This window comes from Zootoca vivipara, chromosome 15 (assembly GCF_963506605.1).
Source record: "Zootoca vivipara chromosome 15, rZooViv1.1, whole genome shotgun sequence".
Lineage (NCBI taxonomy): Eukaryota > Metazoa > Chordata > Lepidosauria > Squamata > Lacertidae > Zootoca > Zootoca vivipara.
In genome coordinates this window covers 18,661,028-18,673,616 of record NC_083290.1, presented here as the reverse complement: position 1 = coordinate 18,673,616, position 12,589 = coordinate 18,661,028, and the positions used below count along the sequence as shown (strand labels likewise).

Sequence of the window (12,589 nt, the reverse complement as noted above, 5' to 3'; positions counted from 1 at the left end):
CCTGTAAAGTAGGCTCAGTATTATTATCCCCAAACTGCAGGTATGGAAGGGTAGCTTAAGATCACGAGAGTTCCAGGAGATTCTCTCCCAGTTCTAGTTGGAGATTCCAGGGATTGAACCAGAGATCTTCTGCCTGCAAAACTGATGTCTGCTACTGAGCTGCAGCCATTCTCAAGTTTCGTGCCGCTTCTGCCTGAGTAACCTGCCATTTCCAGAATTTCCTGATACCAGAATGAGAAGGCAAACACCCCAACCTGCCCACCAGCTGCTCTGCACGGGACTTGTTGACTGCCACTGCAAACTGCCTATCAATTAGCTTGTCGCCCTCCCTCCTTTTTTAATGAAACAAGAGCTCGGGGTTTACGTAACAGCCTTTTTGGCAGGCAGATACATTTTGCGGTATCAAGAGACCACAGATGGAGGAGTTCAAGAAAGGCAGATGTCTCCATTGATCCAGTGCCCTCACATTGGGGTTTGAGGAATGAGCAGCTCAGTAATGCACAAAAAATGCAAGCTGGCTATTATTGGGAAGATGGGACAAGGCCCCAGGAACGCTGCAGCACAAACTCTCCCCAAATGTAACTCCGTAGGCTGCCTTTTTCATATTTGTGAGCTGTGTTACACCTTTAAGGCACATTCAAGGGACATTCTTTCCCTCAAAGAATCCTGGGCACTGTAGTTTGCCCTTCACGGTGTTACAGTTCCCAAAAGCACTTAACAAACTACAGTGTCCAGAATTCTTTGAGGGAGAAAATGTGCTCCAGGTGTGCTTTAAAGGGACAGTGTGCACAGAGTCTACATCAGGCATCCCCAAACTGCGGCCCTCCAGATGTTTTGGCCTACCGTACAACTCCCATGAGCCCTAGCTAACAGGACCAGTGGTCAGGGATGATGGGAACTGTAGTCCAAAACATCTGGAGGGCCGAAGTTTGGGGATGCCTGGTCTACATCTTCTTAAATCAGACAGGTTCTGATCCCAAAAAAAAAGTGTAACCCCATCCCTGGGAAGCTTCCCCAATAGATGCAAGGTATTTGGTTGCCCTCAATGCTAGTCCTTCTCAGAGGAGACCTGCTGAAGGTAGCAGATGTGGCTCATTCCTTTCAAAGGGTCTGCTCTAGAGTAGGACTAGCATTGAACACAACCCACGGATGCAAAGAGGAGAAGCCGCCCACTCTTTTGTTGTCATTGCTCACAACCGACCCAGAGGGAGAGATCGAATTCAAGGGCACCCAACTCAAAGCAAACAGTCCTTACAAGACTTTAGAGTAGAAATGGCTCTGGATTCTACCATTGTAGTCTGCAGTGTGGGGTAGAGTGAATCACAGAGCTGAAAGCTCCTGCTTCTGCAAAAACAAACAAACAACCGGCAACAGATATCAAGGGAGAAAGAGTTCTAGTCACACCTCCCTGACATGTTAGTTTTCTAGATGCAATGATTTTTGTTTTATTTAAGTCTGGCTTAAATAAACCTTGCATTGCAGGGGGTGGACTAGATGACCACTGGTACACCTTCCAACTCTACAAATTCTATTCTGTGATTCTCTGTTTCCTTCCAGCCTCCCTGCCCCATCAGTCTGAAGTCACATGAATCGCCACCCACGTTTATCTCTCCATCTGATGTTTGTAAGGATCAGGACACGCAGCTTAGGTTGAACTGAAGGTCAACACTAAATTTGAGGCTTGTAGTCATCAACATTGCCTAAATAGCTACAAACTCATGGAGCCCAATTTCCTGCGATTCCAAAAAGTGTTTTATTTTGGAACCTACTCAGTGGAAACCCTCACCCTGAAAAGAAAAGGGAAATGGGAGTTACTGATCTGCTCCAGGATAGAATTCCACAGAATCGGGAGGAAAATGAAACTCTAAGACACCTTGCTTTATCTATTAAAAATATGTATTCTTCCTCTCCCCCCTTCTTTTTCTTTTTACTGTTCCCTCGGCAGTTGCGGGGCTGAAGAACTCTTTCGGATTCCTAACATGCAGAAACTGTTCTTTTCTCTCCCCCTTTTCCATAAAGGCAGCTTTTTGACAATCCTGCAAATAATATCACATTTGTCACATTCACTTCCGTTGCCACACTGCTGGGATGCAGCAGTTGGGGGAAGCCTCTGGCTCCCTCCTTCCAAAGTCGGTGGAAAAGTTCCAGGTCTCGTTTTCAACAAGGCAAGGGTCTCATGAGCCCGAGCCACATCCTGCTCTAATGCATTCCATCTGAGGCTCCTGCAGTCCCAACTCAATAGACCGGCAGAGAAGGAGCAGCCAAACCTGGCTTGTTCCAGTCTGATATCATGGGAGGAATTGAGGGGACAAGGAAAGGAGGGTTCGTCACAGGGCGGAGTCCCATGTTCACTCACTGCCTCAAACTCTGCATCTCTTTCTAGGAGTTTTACAATCCAATCCCACACATGTTTATTCCCAGTGGTGGAGCAGAGGGAGGATGTGAGGGAGCACAGTTTGGGGACCTTTTTCAAAGCATGAGCGATGACATCATCTATTGCAGAGGAATTGATGGACTCTATTTTCTCCAGCAACTGAATGAGGTTTCAAGGTTGTTGTTTCCCCCACCTCCAGGATTTGTGGGATGTTACGCTGCGGTTACACCACTGAGCCTAGGGCTTGCTGATCAGAAGGTCGGCGGTTCGAATCCCTGTGACGGGGTGAGCTCCTTTTGCTTGGTCCCAGCTCCTGCCAACCTAGCAGTTCGAAAGCACGTCAAAATGCAAGTAGATAAATAGGAACCGCTACAGCGGGAAGGTAAACAGCATTTCCATGTGCTGCTCTGGTTTGCCAGAAGCAGCTTTGTCATGCTGGCCACATAACCTGGAAGCTGTACGCCAGCTCCCTCGGCCAGTAAAGCAAGATGAGCGCCGCAACCCCAGAGTCATCCGCGACTGGACCTAATGGTCAGGGGTCCCTTTACCTTTACCTAGCACTGAGGAAGTCAGAGAACAAGAAAAATAATCAAGGCTGGGTACTTCCTTCCATTTCTTTGATGAGGTACCTGCTTCACACCAGTCAGATAGGAGCCTTGTTGTTGCTGCTGTCGTCGTCAACATGTCTTTGCAAGATGATAGCATTCCTAATTGAAAAGGCTGCCATTGCAGCTGGCAGAAAAACTTGTTCTTGAAGCTCAATGTGTTTTGCAAGTTGAACCTCTACAGCAGGCATCCCCAAACTTCGGCCCTCCAGATGTTTTGGACTACAATTCCCATCTTCCCCAACCACTGGTCCTGTTAGCTAGGGATCATGGGAGTTGTAGGCCAAAACATCTGGAGGGCCGCAGTTTGGGGATGCCTGCTCTACAGTCAGATCCACAGAACTCAGCTTACTCCCAGAAAGCGATGCACGGGAATGCAGTCAATGCCATGAGCGATGGTCTAATTTGTTAGTATGTCTTTGGTCTGGCTAGAGACTAAAGGAACACACAGTTCCTATAGCTGTGCTGCAGAGGTGGCACATGCAGTGGTATGCAGGGGCCAGATACAACATTGGGCGGAGCAATGGATGTGACTCTTACTTTTTTTACAACAAGCTGCATACCAGCCAGGCAGAAATCAGAGGTTTGACACAACTGCACCTGTCCTGTCCTCCATACAAGCAAGAAAGGAGCAGGATCACAGTTAAAATCCAACCAGGCAAAAGCACTCAAAGATGCCATAGAACAGGCTCATTTTGTGCTTCGAAAGGGGAGATCCTTGGGGGCCAAACAGAAAGACCTGGGTGGGGGCGCATTTAGCACCCAGGCCTGAGGTTCCCCATCCCTGCAATAGGAGTTGCCATCACAATGCATTAGTGCACCTCAGAATTTGCCATCGCACCAATATAATAATAATAATAACAACAATAATAATAATAATAATAATAATAATAATAATAATTTATACCCCGCCCTCCCCAGCCAAAACCGGGCTCAGGGCGGCTGACACCAATAAAATTGCAATAAGACATAAAAAGAAAACAATTAGTTAAAATACAATTTAGATTTTAAATTTTAAATGCAATGTCTCCTCTCAAACAAGTTCCACTGAATGCATGGGACCCTTCTCCAGGTGAGAGTGCATATGATTGCAGCCTCTGCCATGTGTTAAGAGGGCCATCCCTGTGGCATGAGTAAAAACGGCAGGCCACCCCAAAACATCTCTGGGTCTGCTTCTCCATCCCCCTTGCCCTCGACCCCTTCTCTGAGATTCACACAAACGGAAGTGCCTATGGAAGTTCACAGAATGGCTCAAAGCTTTGCAGGGGCTGTGCCTGCCCCCCCCCCCCAAAAAAAAACCCCAAGTCTAGGTGTGAGTCATGCAGGTAGCTGTGGACATTTGGCTGTAGTCATGGAAGGAACGAAGAAGGATGGAATAGTCTTGGAGATATTTCATACACGTTAGTGGTCAAGTGTGTTGTGCTGGTTCCTTACACACACAAATACACAATCGCGATGCCTTCCATTCCTAGGTTTGTTCTAATCTTTCTCCATCAGCAAACAGAGATGTGGCCCTCCCTATATTCATTGCATCACTGGGAGCCAAAGGGTCATTGAGTCATTGCTAGTCCAATGCCTTGCAATGGAGGAATCACAGCTATTGTTGGAAATGATGGGAGCTGTTGTCCAATAGCAATTAGAGGGCCACTGGTTTCTGACACCCAGACTATGGCTATGTATCTGAGGTTAAGATGGTGAGGCATTTTTTTTGCCTGAGACCCAAGGCAAGAAGCGCCTCCTTAATCTTGCCTATCCCAGCAGCCGGCTGCACAAACACGGAAGGAGGAAGCCTTCATTTAGGCAACAGAGCCCTGGAGGAGGAGAAGGCTATGAGCAAATGGTGGAGATGGAAACAGAACGGTCAGAACGTTTCCCGGTACAAGTTTGGCCAAAGCTCCTGCCGTGTCAAATGAAAAATCCCAATTGGATGTGTCCAAATGTTTCCTGCGAGCAAAACTGGGAAGGCTGCCATGGATCAGAACAGTGTGTGTAGCCAAGGTTCAGCCCGAGGATGACAAGGGATTCCTTGAGGAGATTTCCAAGTCAATCACCTGCCTGAATCACCGTCCAGGTGTAGGGAAGCAAAAACCACTCGTTCTTAGGCGATGATGGCTGCTTAGCGACCGGGTCTAGAGGGAGCAGTTGCATTCCTGTCGGGCACGAAGCCCACAGCATCAAGGAGCAATCGCAGAGGATGCTCAGGCTGTCAGCATCAACATGGAGATGCAGGAGCCCAGGGGCTACAGAGGGGAGGAGTTAGGAACAGGCCCAGCCAGCTTGTGCCTTATTGAAAAAGATGCTGGTTTGGGGATGAGAGCCAGTGTGGTGCAGCAGAAAGAGTGCCCGACTAGGACCTGGGAGACCAGGGATCTAATCCCCACTTGGTCACAAAGCTCACTGGCCGACCTTGAGGGCCAGGCATTGCCACTCAGCCTGACCTACCTCACAGGGTTGTTGTGAAGATGAAATGGGAACTAGAACCTTGAAAGTTTAGTGTGTGTGTGCATGTGCCAGGGTTCCAGTGCAGTGGTTAGAGTTTTGGACTAGCATTCTGGAGAACTGGGTTCAAATCCCCACACAGCCATGAAGCTTACTGGGTGACCCTAGGGGCTAGTCCCTGCCTCTCACCCTAACCTACCCCGCAGGGTTGATTTGAGGATCAAATGAGGGTGGGGAGAACCTTGAGCCCCCTGGAGAACAAAGTGGGAAATAAATGCAATAAGTAATAGATTCCAGAAGGAAATGCATGGTGGAGGTCAGCAGAGATTGGTCCATTAGGGCAAACTGGACGTTGTCCACCAATCTTAGGCTGCCCGCACCTGCCTGCCTTCCCACTTACACCCAGTCCAGGGGTGGCACTGCCTGTCATCTTCCTCCTCCGTTGTCTCAGAGTTGCCCTCAACAGAGAGGAGGACAGGGACCAAGCTAAAATGAATTGCCTCTATCATTGGCTCTGGCGCCACCTACTGTTGGGCTCCCGGACTTCTACCCTACCAGTCCCCACGGACAGCAGCCACCACTGATCTGACACCCCTGACTGCCATGAAATTTCCACTGACAAACTAAGGACTTAACTTTGCTCTCTCCGCTGGATTTCACAAACACCACCCCCAAACAAAAAAGGAACAGCAGGAAAGGAAGTAGCAAATCCTTCTAATTAAGCGGGGAAATCGCAGGAATGTTTATTTAAGGGCAAAGTCGTGCAGCCAGACAAACTTAACTTGTTTACGTCCACTGTAAACGGATGTTGACATGAAAAATTACTCTGGGGGAATAAATCCCACTTCACACATGAGGCTAGTGAGAGTTAACAATTTCTAAAGAAAGACAGTACATTAGGTCTCAAGTTTCCAAAACCTCATGCAATGAATAGAGGGTTCTGCAAGAGATTTCAGAAAAAGATTAGTGCTGTGCCCAGCTGTTGGGAGGGGGAGTTCAGAAAACAGAGCAAATCCCTGGCTCTGTGTGACCGACAAGAACATGAGAAGATCTGGATGAAACCAAGAGCCCATTGATCCGAACTTCCTTTTCGTAGGACTTCCCTGCCTCTCTTACAGCAGAGATAGGAGTTTATGGCACTCAATATGTTTTTGGATTACAGCTCCTATCATCCCTGACTATGGATCATGCCGGCTTGGGTGGAGAGAAGCTGGAATCCAGCAGCATCAAAGGTTCCCACCGCAACCACATCCCACAACAACAACAACAACAACAACAACAACAACAACTATGCTTTAGGTAGACTGCCTCTGAATATGGAGGGTCTCCATTTAGGTATCAGGACTTATGTCAGCAGCCATAACCATTTCATGGTGCAAGGAAAATCTATCAATTCACTATGCAGGGAAGGAGAAAAGAGATATTTTTCTTCTGTCTGCTGAATCTGCTGCCGGTTAATTTCAGAGGGTGATCCCAAGTCAGGAGGGGGACCTCCAATGTTCCAGGGGCAATTGGACTTCCAGGTTCCCCACCCCTGCTCTACATTTTAGCATCCTAGGGGTCGGGGCGCGGGGGAATGGATGCATCTCTTTCCACCTTCTCCACATGGTTCCTACAATTTATGTATCTCCTATTTTGTAAATTATAATAAAAATATTTGAAGTTGAACGTTCAAATATTTAAGACAGATTTTTAAAAGTACTTCTTTATGTAGTGCAGATTTAAACTGTGGAACTCCCTCCCACAGGAGGCAGTGATGGCCACCAACTTGGATGGCTTGAAAAGAGGATTGGATAAATTCATGATGGAGGAGGAGGAGGAGGAGGAGGAGAGGGCTATCGGTGGCTATGAGCCAGGATGGTTACGCTCTGCCTCCACAACAGGAGGCAGCAATGATTTGAAGTACCAGTTGCTGAAAACAAAAGGGCTCTTGTGCTCAAATCTTGCTTACAGGTGTTCCATAATGGGCATCTGGTTGGCCACTGTGAGAACAGGATACTGGACTAGATGGGCCATTGGCCTGATCCAGCAGGCTCTTCTTATATTCTTAATCGCCTCTATTAATTGCCTTTTTCCTCTTGAAGCTTTCCGTGTGTTTTTTATTACTCTCAAGGTGCAACTACAAATTCATCCTGCAATGGTTTTCTCAGCCACATCATGGCAGGCAAACCAAGACACTGCATTGGGTAATTGGCAGCTCTGACCCAGTTGGCAGTGGCAGGAAGGAGAGAAGGAGGGAGAGACAGAAGGAGGAGAGAGGAGAAGCATCATGGCTCCGCCCCGCCCAGCGAGATGCTCCACTGGCAAAGGGCAGCTTCTTGTCACAAATGACTCCTCCTGAAGAATGTCTCTCTCTTGACCCATTTACTGGCCTCGCAAAAAAAAACTGTGCCAACGGGTGTTTTTTCTCTACCCACTTTTTTATTTCTTTCTGGGCTGCTGTTCAAAAGGAATTCCATGTATGCCAAGCTCACAACCCACGTGCTCCCCTCTGAGCTGCAACCAAGCAATTGGGATGGTGGTGGCAGAGAGCAAGGCTAGATTGCATGCATCCCAACGCAGAAGGTCCCAAACCCACGTTCCCCTGGCAGCTTCAGCAAAAAGATCAGAACAGAAAAAGTGAGCCCTGCTGGCTCAGGGATCATGCCAATCTAGACCAACATCTGGTTCAGTGGCCAGCAGGATTCTCATCTGGGGAAACCTGAACGCCAGAGGCAGAGTGCAGCCATCATAACTTGGAGCTTCCTTAAGACATCAGGGCTGGACCTGCCCGGGACCCACAAAAGGCACTGCCAATCCAGGCAGGCAGCAGTGTAGTGGGCTAAACAAAGGAGAACGGCATCAAAGCAGCTTCCCTGCACTTCTCTCAAAAAATCAGCAAAGCCGAAAGTGACCGGCCAAGTAAGCGCTATTGCTTTTCATTTGGGAAGGCATCTTCTCGTGGCTCATTGGGGGCAGGTACCACCTAATCCTGAATTAATTTGGGAAGAAGTCTCCACCCTTTGAGAACAAATGGGGCTTAGTCCTGAGTGTGTAATGGGCGTGGTAGTCTGAAGGTCACTGAGGCCACAGCAGCCTTCTTCAGCATGATGCCCTAGAAACACTGGACTAAAACTCCTATCAGCTCCTGCCCTGCATGGCCAATGGTGGGGAGGAGGTGATGAAAGCTGTAATCTGACAACATCTGAAGCGCCCCAGGCTGGACTAAGGGAAAGGGGACTAATGCGGTTTCGGGAGGAGTCAAGAGTGGTGCAGTGGTTAGAGTGTCAAACCAGCACCTTGGGAGATCAGGGTTCAAATTCTCACTCAGCACATGAAGCTCACTGGGAGACCTTAGGCCAGTCACTGCCTCTCAGCCTAACCTACCTCATGGCATTATGAAGATTGCAGTGTCAGAGTAGGACCTGGGAAAGATCAGGGTTCAACCACACATTTACACGTGTTCGCACACACAAGTCATGAAGCTCACTGACCTTGGGGCAGTCGCCTCACAGCAACCCTACCTCACAGGGCTGTTGTGGGGATTAAATGATGGTGGGGATAACCACACTCACCACCTTGAGCTCCTTGGAGGAAAAGGCCGGATACAGATGCAATAAACCAGAACCCCGTCCCATACACACAGCGAATGCTAGATTAGTAAAAAACCACCATCGTTACAGCACCTCCTGCTGGCTAAGGAGGGGAATTAGCCTCACCCGCGCTGCCGTCCAACCTCAAGGCTCTTCCCTCAAAGGACCCATTCCAAGCCCCTGCGGGGACCACTAGGGTGGAGGCGAGACGCACCCACCCCGCTTGGCAGCACCTTGTGGTCCTCCTGCCCTGGGGGATGAGCCGGAGGAGCCATGAGGCAACCCGTCAACCCACCCGTCAGATCGCCACCACCCACCTGCTTCGTGAAGAGGATGGCGGTGTCCCAGTACTCGGGGTGCTTGTCGCTGCCCTTGTTCAGCTTCTTCTGCCACGCGCAGAAGTTGCGCAGGCTGAGGGCGGCGTTGCTCGTCACCTTGGGCCCCTTGTCGTCCTGCCCGATGACCAGGAACTTGACCACGGCTAGCTGGATGGGGTTCTGGATGCTGGGGTGCCGGTAGAGGCGCGCCGCCGTGGCCATGAGTGTCAGCAGGTAGTGCTGCAGGTCGCCGCCATGGAACTTAGCCATGGACTCGTCCGCCACCACCAGCGTCTCCACGTAGCGCGGGATGGAGACGAAGCGCTTAGCCCGGGGCGGCGGAGGCTGCGGCGCGTGGCCCGTCCCGTTGCGGGGGCCCCGTCGGGCCCCGGGGGCCCCCTTGTACTTCTCCAGGGCTTGCAGGATGGCCGGGTTCCAGCCGGAGCCCACGCCGCAGCGGGAAGTCGGTACGGCGGGACCCGGCGCGCTCCGGCGCTGCAGCAGGTGCTCCCCGGGGCCGCTCCACAGCGCCCGGTTCCCACCACCGTTCTCGACGGGGCGGATGAGGTACTCGGCGCCGCGGTAGCCGAAAGCCCCCGTGAGCCCACCGCAGAGGCTCAGAGCCGCGAAAGAGTCCGCGTCCGCATTGACGTCCCCGGAGTAGAAGCAGCGACGCAGGTCTCCCTCCTGCTCGGCCGCTCCCGCCGTCGGGGCGCTGCCCAGGTACTGCGTGGCGAAGGCGGGCGCCAGGAACTGGGCGTCGGGGCGCAGGTGCAGGTAGAAATCCTGGTGGAAAGCCGTGATCTGGAAGGTGGCTCCTTGCCCGACGGGGGCGCCCTCGGGTGGCCCATAGAAATACGGCCGGCCGCCCTCCGGGGAGGGGTCCAGGCGGATGGGGGTGACCAGCTCCGTCTCCGCCGGGGCGCACAACCCTCGCAGGACGGTCAGGCAGAGCAAGAGGGCACCCCGACAGAGGAGGAGCAGGAGGAGCGGCATGGCGCGGCGGGGAGGACGCGGGCAGGGCCGGCCGGGGCAACTGCAGGTCCTCCGCGTCTGGGAGCAGCCTGCTGCCCGCTCACTCACTCACTCACTCACTCAGCGAGGCATCGCGGCCGGCGCGCTCCTGCTACCACCCCCCTCGACGGTGCCTGGCTTTGCAAACAGGCAGCGCGCTTGCTAGGAGAGCTTTATATACATCGCCGCCGTGTGCCAATTTCTGTCCCTTTTCTTTTCTTTTTTTTTAAATCAAGGCTTCGGAGCCAGAGTTGCTTTTCCTTCGCCTGCTGCTTTTTTCTCCGAGGGGAGGTGCTGAAGGCGCTTATTGGGCCTGCCCTCAGCCACTTGCAGCTCGCCCGGTGCCTCCTAGTAGCGCGCTGCGGCGCGCTCCCCTCGCGTTTTAAAGAGCCAGAGCGAGTTTAGCTGACTTTTGCTCTCTCTCGCTCTCTCTGTCTCTGTCTCTCTGTCTCTCTCTCTCTTGCTCAGAGAGAGAGACCATCTGCAACGTTTGCTGTTCTTTTTCCTGCCTCCTCTGCAGCCCCTTCGCCCCACTTCAGCGCAGCCCCTCTCATTGAAGTTCCTCAGTTCCACTGACTCTGCTTTTTTTCACAGGGCTGTTGCGTTGTGTTTGTGGCCAGATCTTCTGCGTTTTCCTGAACCCCAGGAAAGCTTTGACAAGCCAAAAGAGCCAGCCAAAAGGATGTTTGTGTGTGCGTGTATGTGTTTTTCTAAAGAAAGATGCACTCTGAGTGTGCCAAAAAATGCCTTTGGCTGCTGCATTCCGTCTCCTTTCTCTTCATTAGCCTTCGCCTTATCATTTCCGACTTGGAAAGCACTCTGTGTGCACTTCTGAGCACCGCCTGTTACCGGCCGCTTGCAATTGAACAAATAACTTTTTCCATTGTCCTCCTTCCTTCGTCCGCAGATATTCCTTCTTTATTTTCACACTCGTGTCCGCACACACCTTGCAGCCTGGAGACCAAAGACCTTGCAGGTGCAGCTCAGAACAGTGTGACCACCATGGACCTGTCAGAGAGCAGGGTTCAAATCCCCCCCCCATGTGGCCACAAAGCTCACTGGGTGACCTTGGGCCAGTCACTGCCTCTCAGCCTAACCTTACAGGGTTGTTGTGGGGATTAAATGAGGGGGGAGAACTACTTTGTACCCTGCCTTGAGCTCCTTGGAGTAGAAGGTGGGTTAACAACAGCCAGTGTGGGGTCACAAACTCTTGAGTCGCAAAGGCCTGGGTTTTGACTGTCGCCTCGCCTACAAAGTCCAGAGACGGACTTAGAAAAACCACTCTTGCTCACGCAGCCTCAGCCCCTCATCAGAAAAATGGGCGTAATTTTCTGCTGATGAGACTTTCATGGACTGTTGTGAGGATTGTGACAATATTCCTGTCTGTCAGGGTTTGGAGGGTGCTTCCCGGTGGGTGTCTATGATGGAATTCCCTCGGCAAAGAGTTGTGTCTGGCACCTTCAAGAAGCAGTTGTTTGCCTTTATCCTGGCCCTTGATTCTATTTACCTGCCTACCTATCCATCTGTTTCCATGAGCAAGCCATGGCAGAGCTTGTCTACCGGTAAGGCCCAGGGGAGGAGTCTTGCTAGAAGAAAGTTATAAACTCACAGTGCATGACGGTGGAAGTCTGGCTAGACCCAGCCTACAGCAATGCCATAACCCACTCAACCACTTCAACCAGTGGAAAGGACACAGTTGCAGCTGCCTCCCAATACCTATTCTGCATTTGTAAGAACTTAATCATTTAGTGTGGCAGCACCAGCTCTTTGGAACTCCTTGCCTATTGAGATCTAGCAGGTGACTTCCATCTATACTTTTCAGCACTTGATAAAAAACATTCTTGTTTAGACAAGCCTGCCCAGATGCTTAGAAAGTTGCGGTAATTTTAATCTGTTTCAGTATTTCAACTTGTATGTTTAAAAGTACCGTTGTAATTTTTTCTTCTTTAATCCCATTGAAAATCGCTTTGATTTCTTGTTGTCGTTTTTTTTAAAAAAAACCAACAACAAGCAGTGTATAAATGATATGAAACAAATATATATGGTACACACTATGTGATAATGTGCATTCGGTGCTGCAGGCAAGCGCCTTTCGGGGTGCTGCATGCAGGGCCGGTGCTAGGGTTTTTTGCGCCCTAGGCGAGATCACCTCCTGGCGCCTCCCCCCCCCCCCATTTCCCAGAGTTGTTGACCTTTTTTAGAAAAAATATAAGTGGAATAAAAAATAAAATAAATAAAGAAAAATAAATAAAGAAAAAAGAAAAAAAA

General features: G+C 50.5%; 1 protein-coding gene across 1 annotated transcript in view; it reads right to left on the bottom strand.

Moving 5' to 3' along the window:
• The window catches only part of ADAMTS15 (ADAM metallopeptidase with thrombospondin type 1 motif 15), a 48,983-nt gene extending 38,312 nt beyond the window's left edge, over nt 1–10,671 (bottom strand). Inside the window, exon 1 of the mRNA XM_035139258.2 lies at nt 9,308–10,671. Coding sequence (XP_034995149.1) covers nt 9,308–10,303 — 996 coding nt within the window. The 5' untranslated portion in view covers nt 10,304–10,671. The remainder of the gene's footprint in view (nt 1–9,307) is intronic.
• Between the last annotated feature and the right edge of the window lie 1,918 nt (nt 10,672–12,589).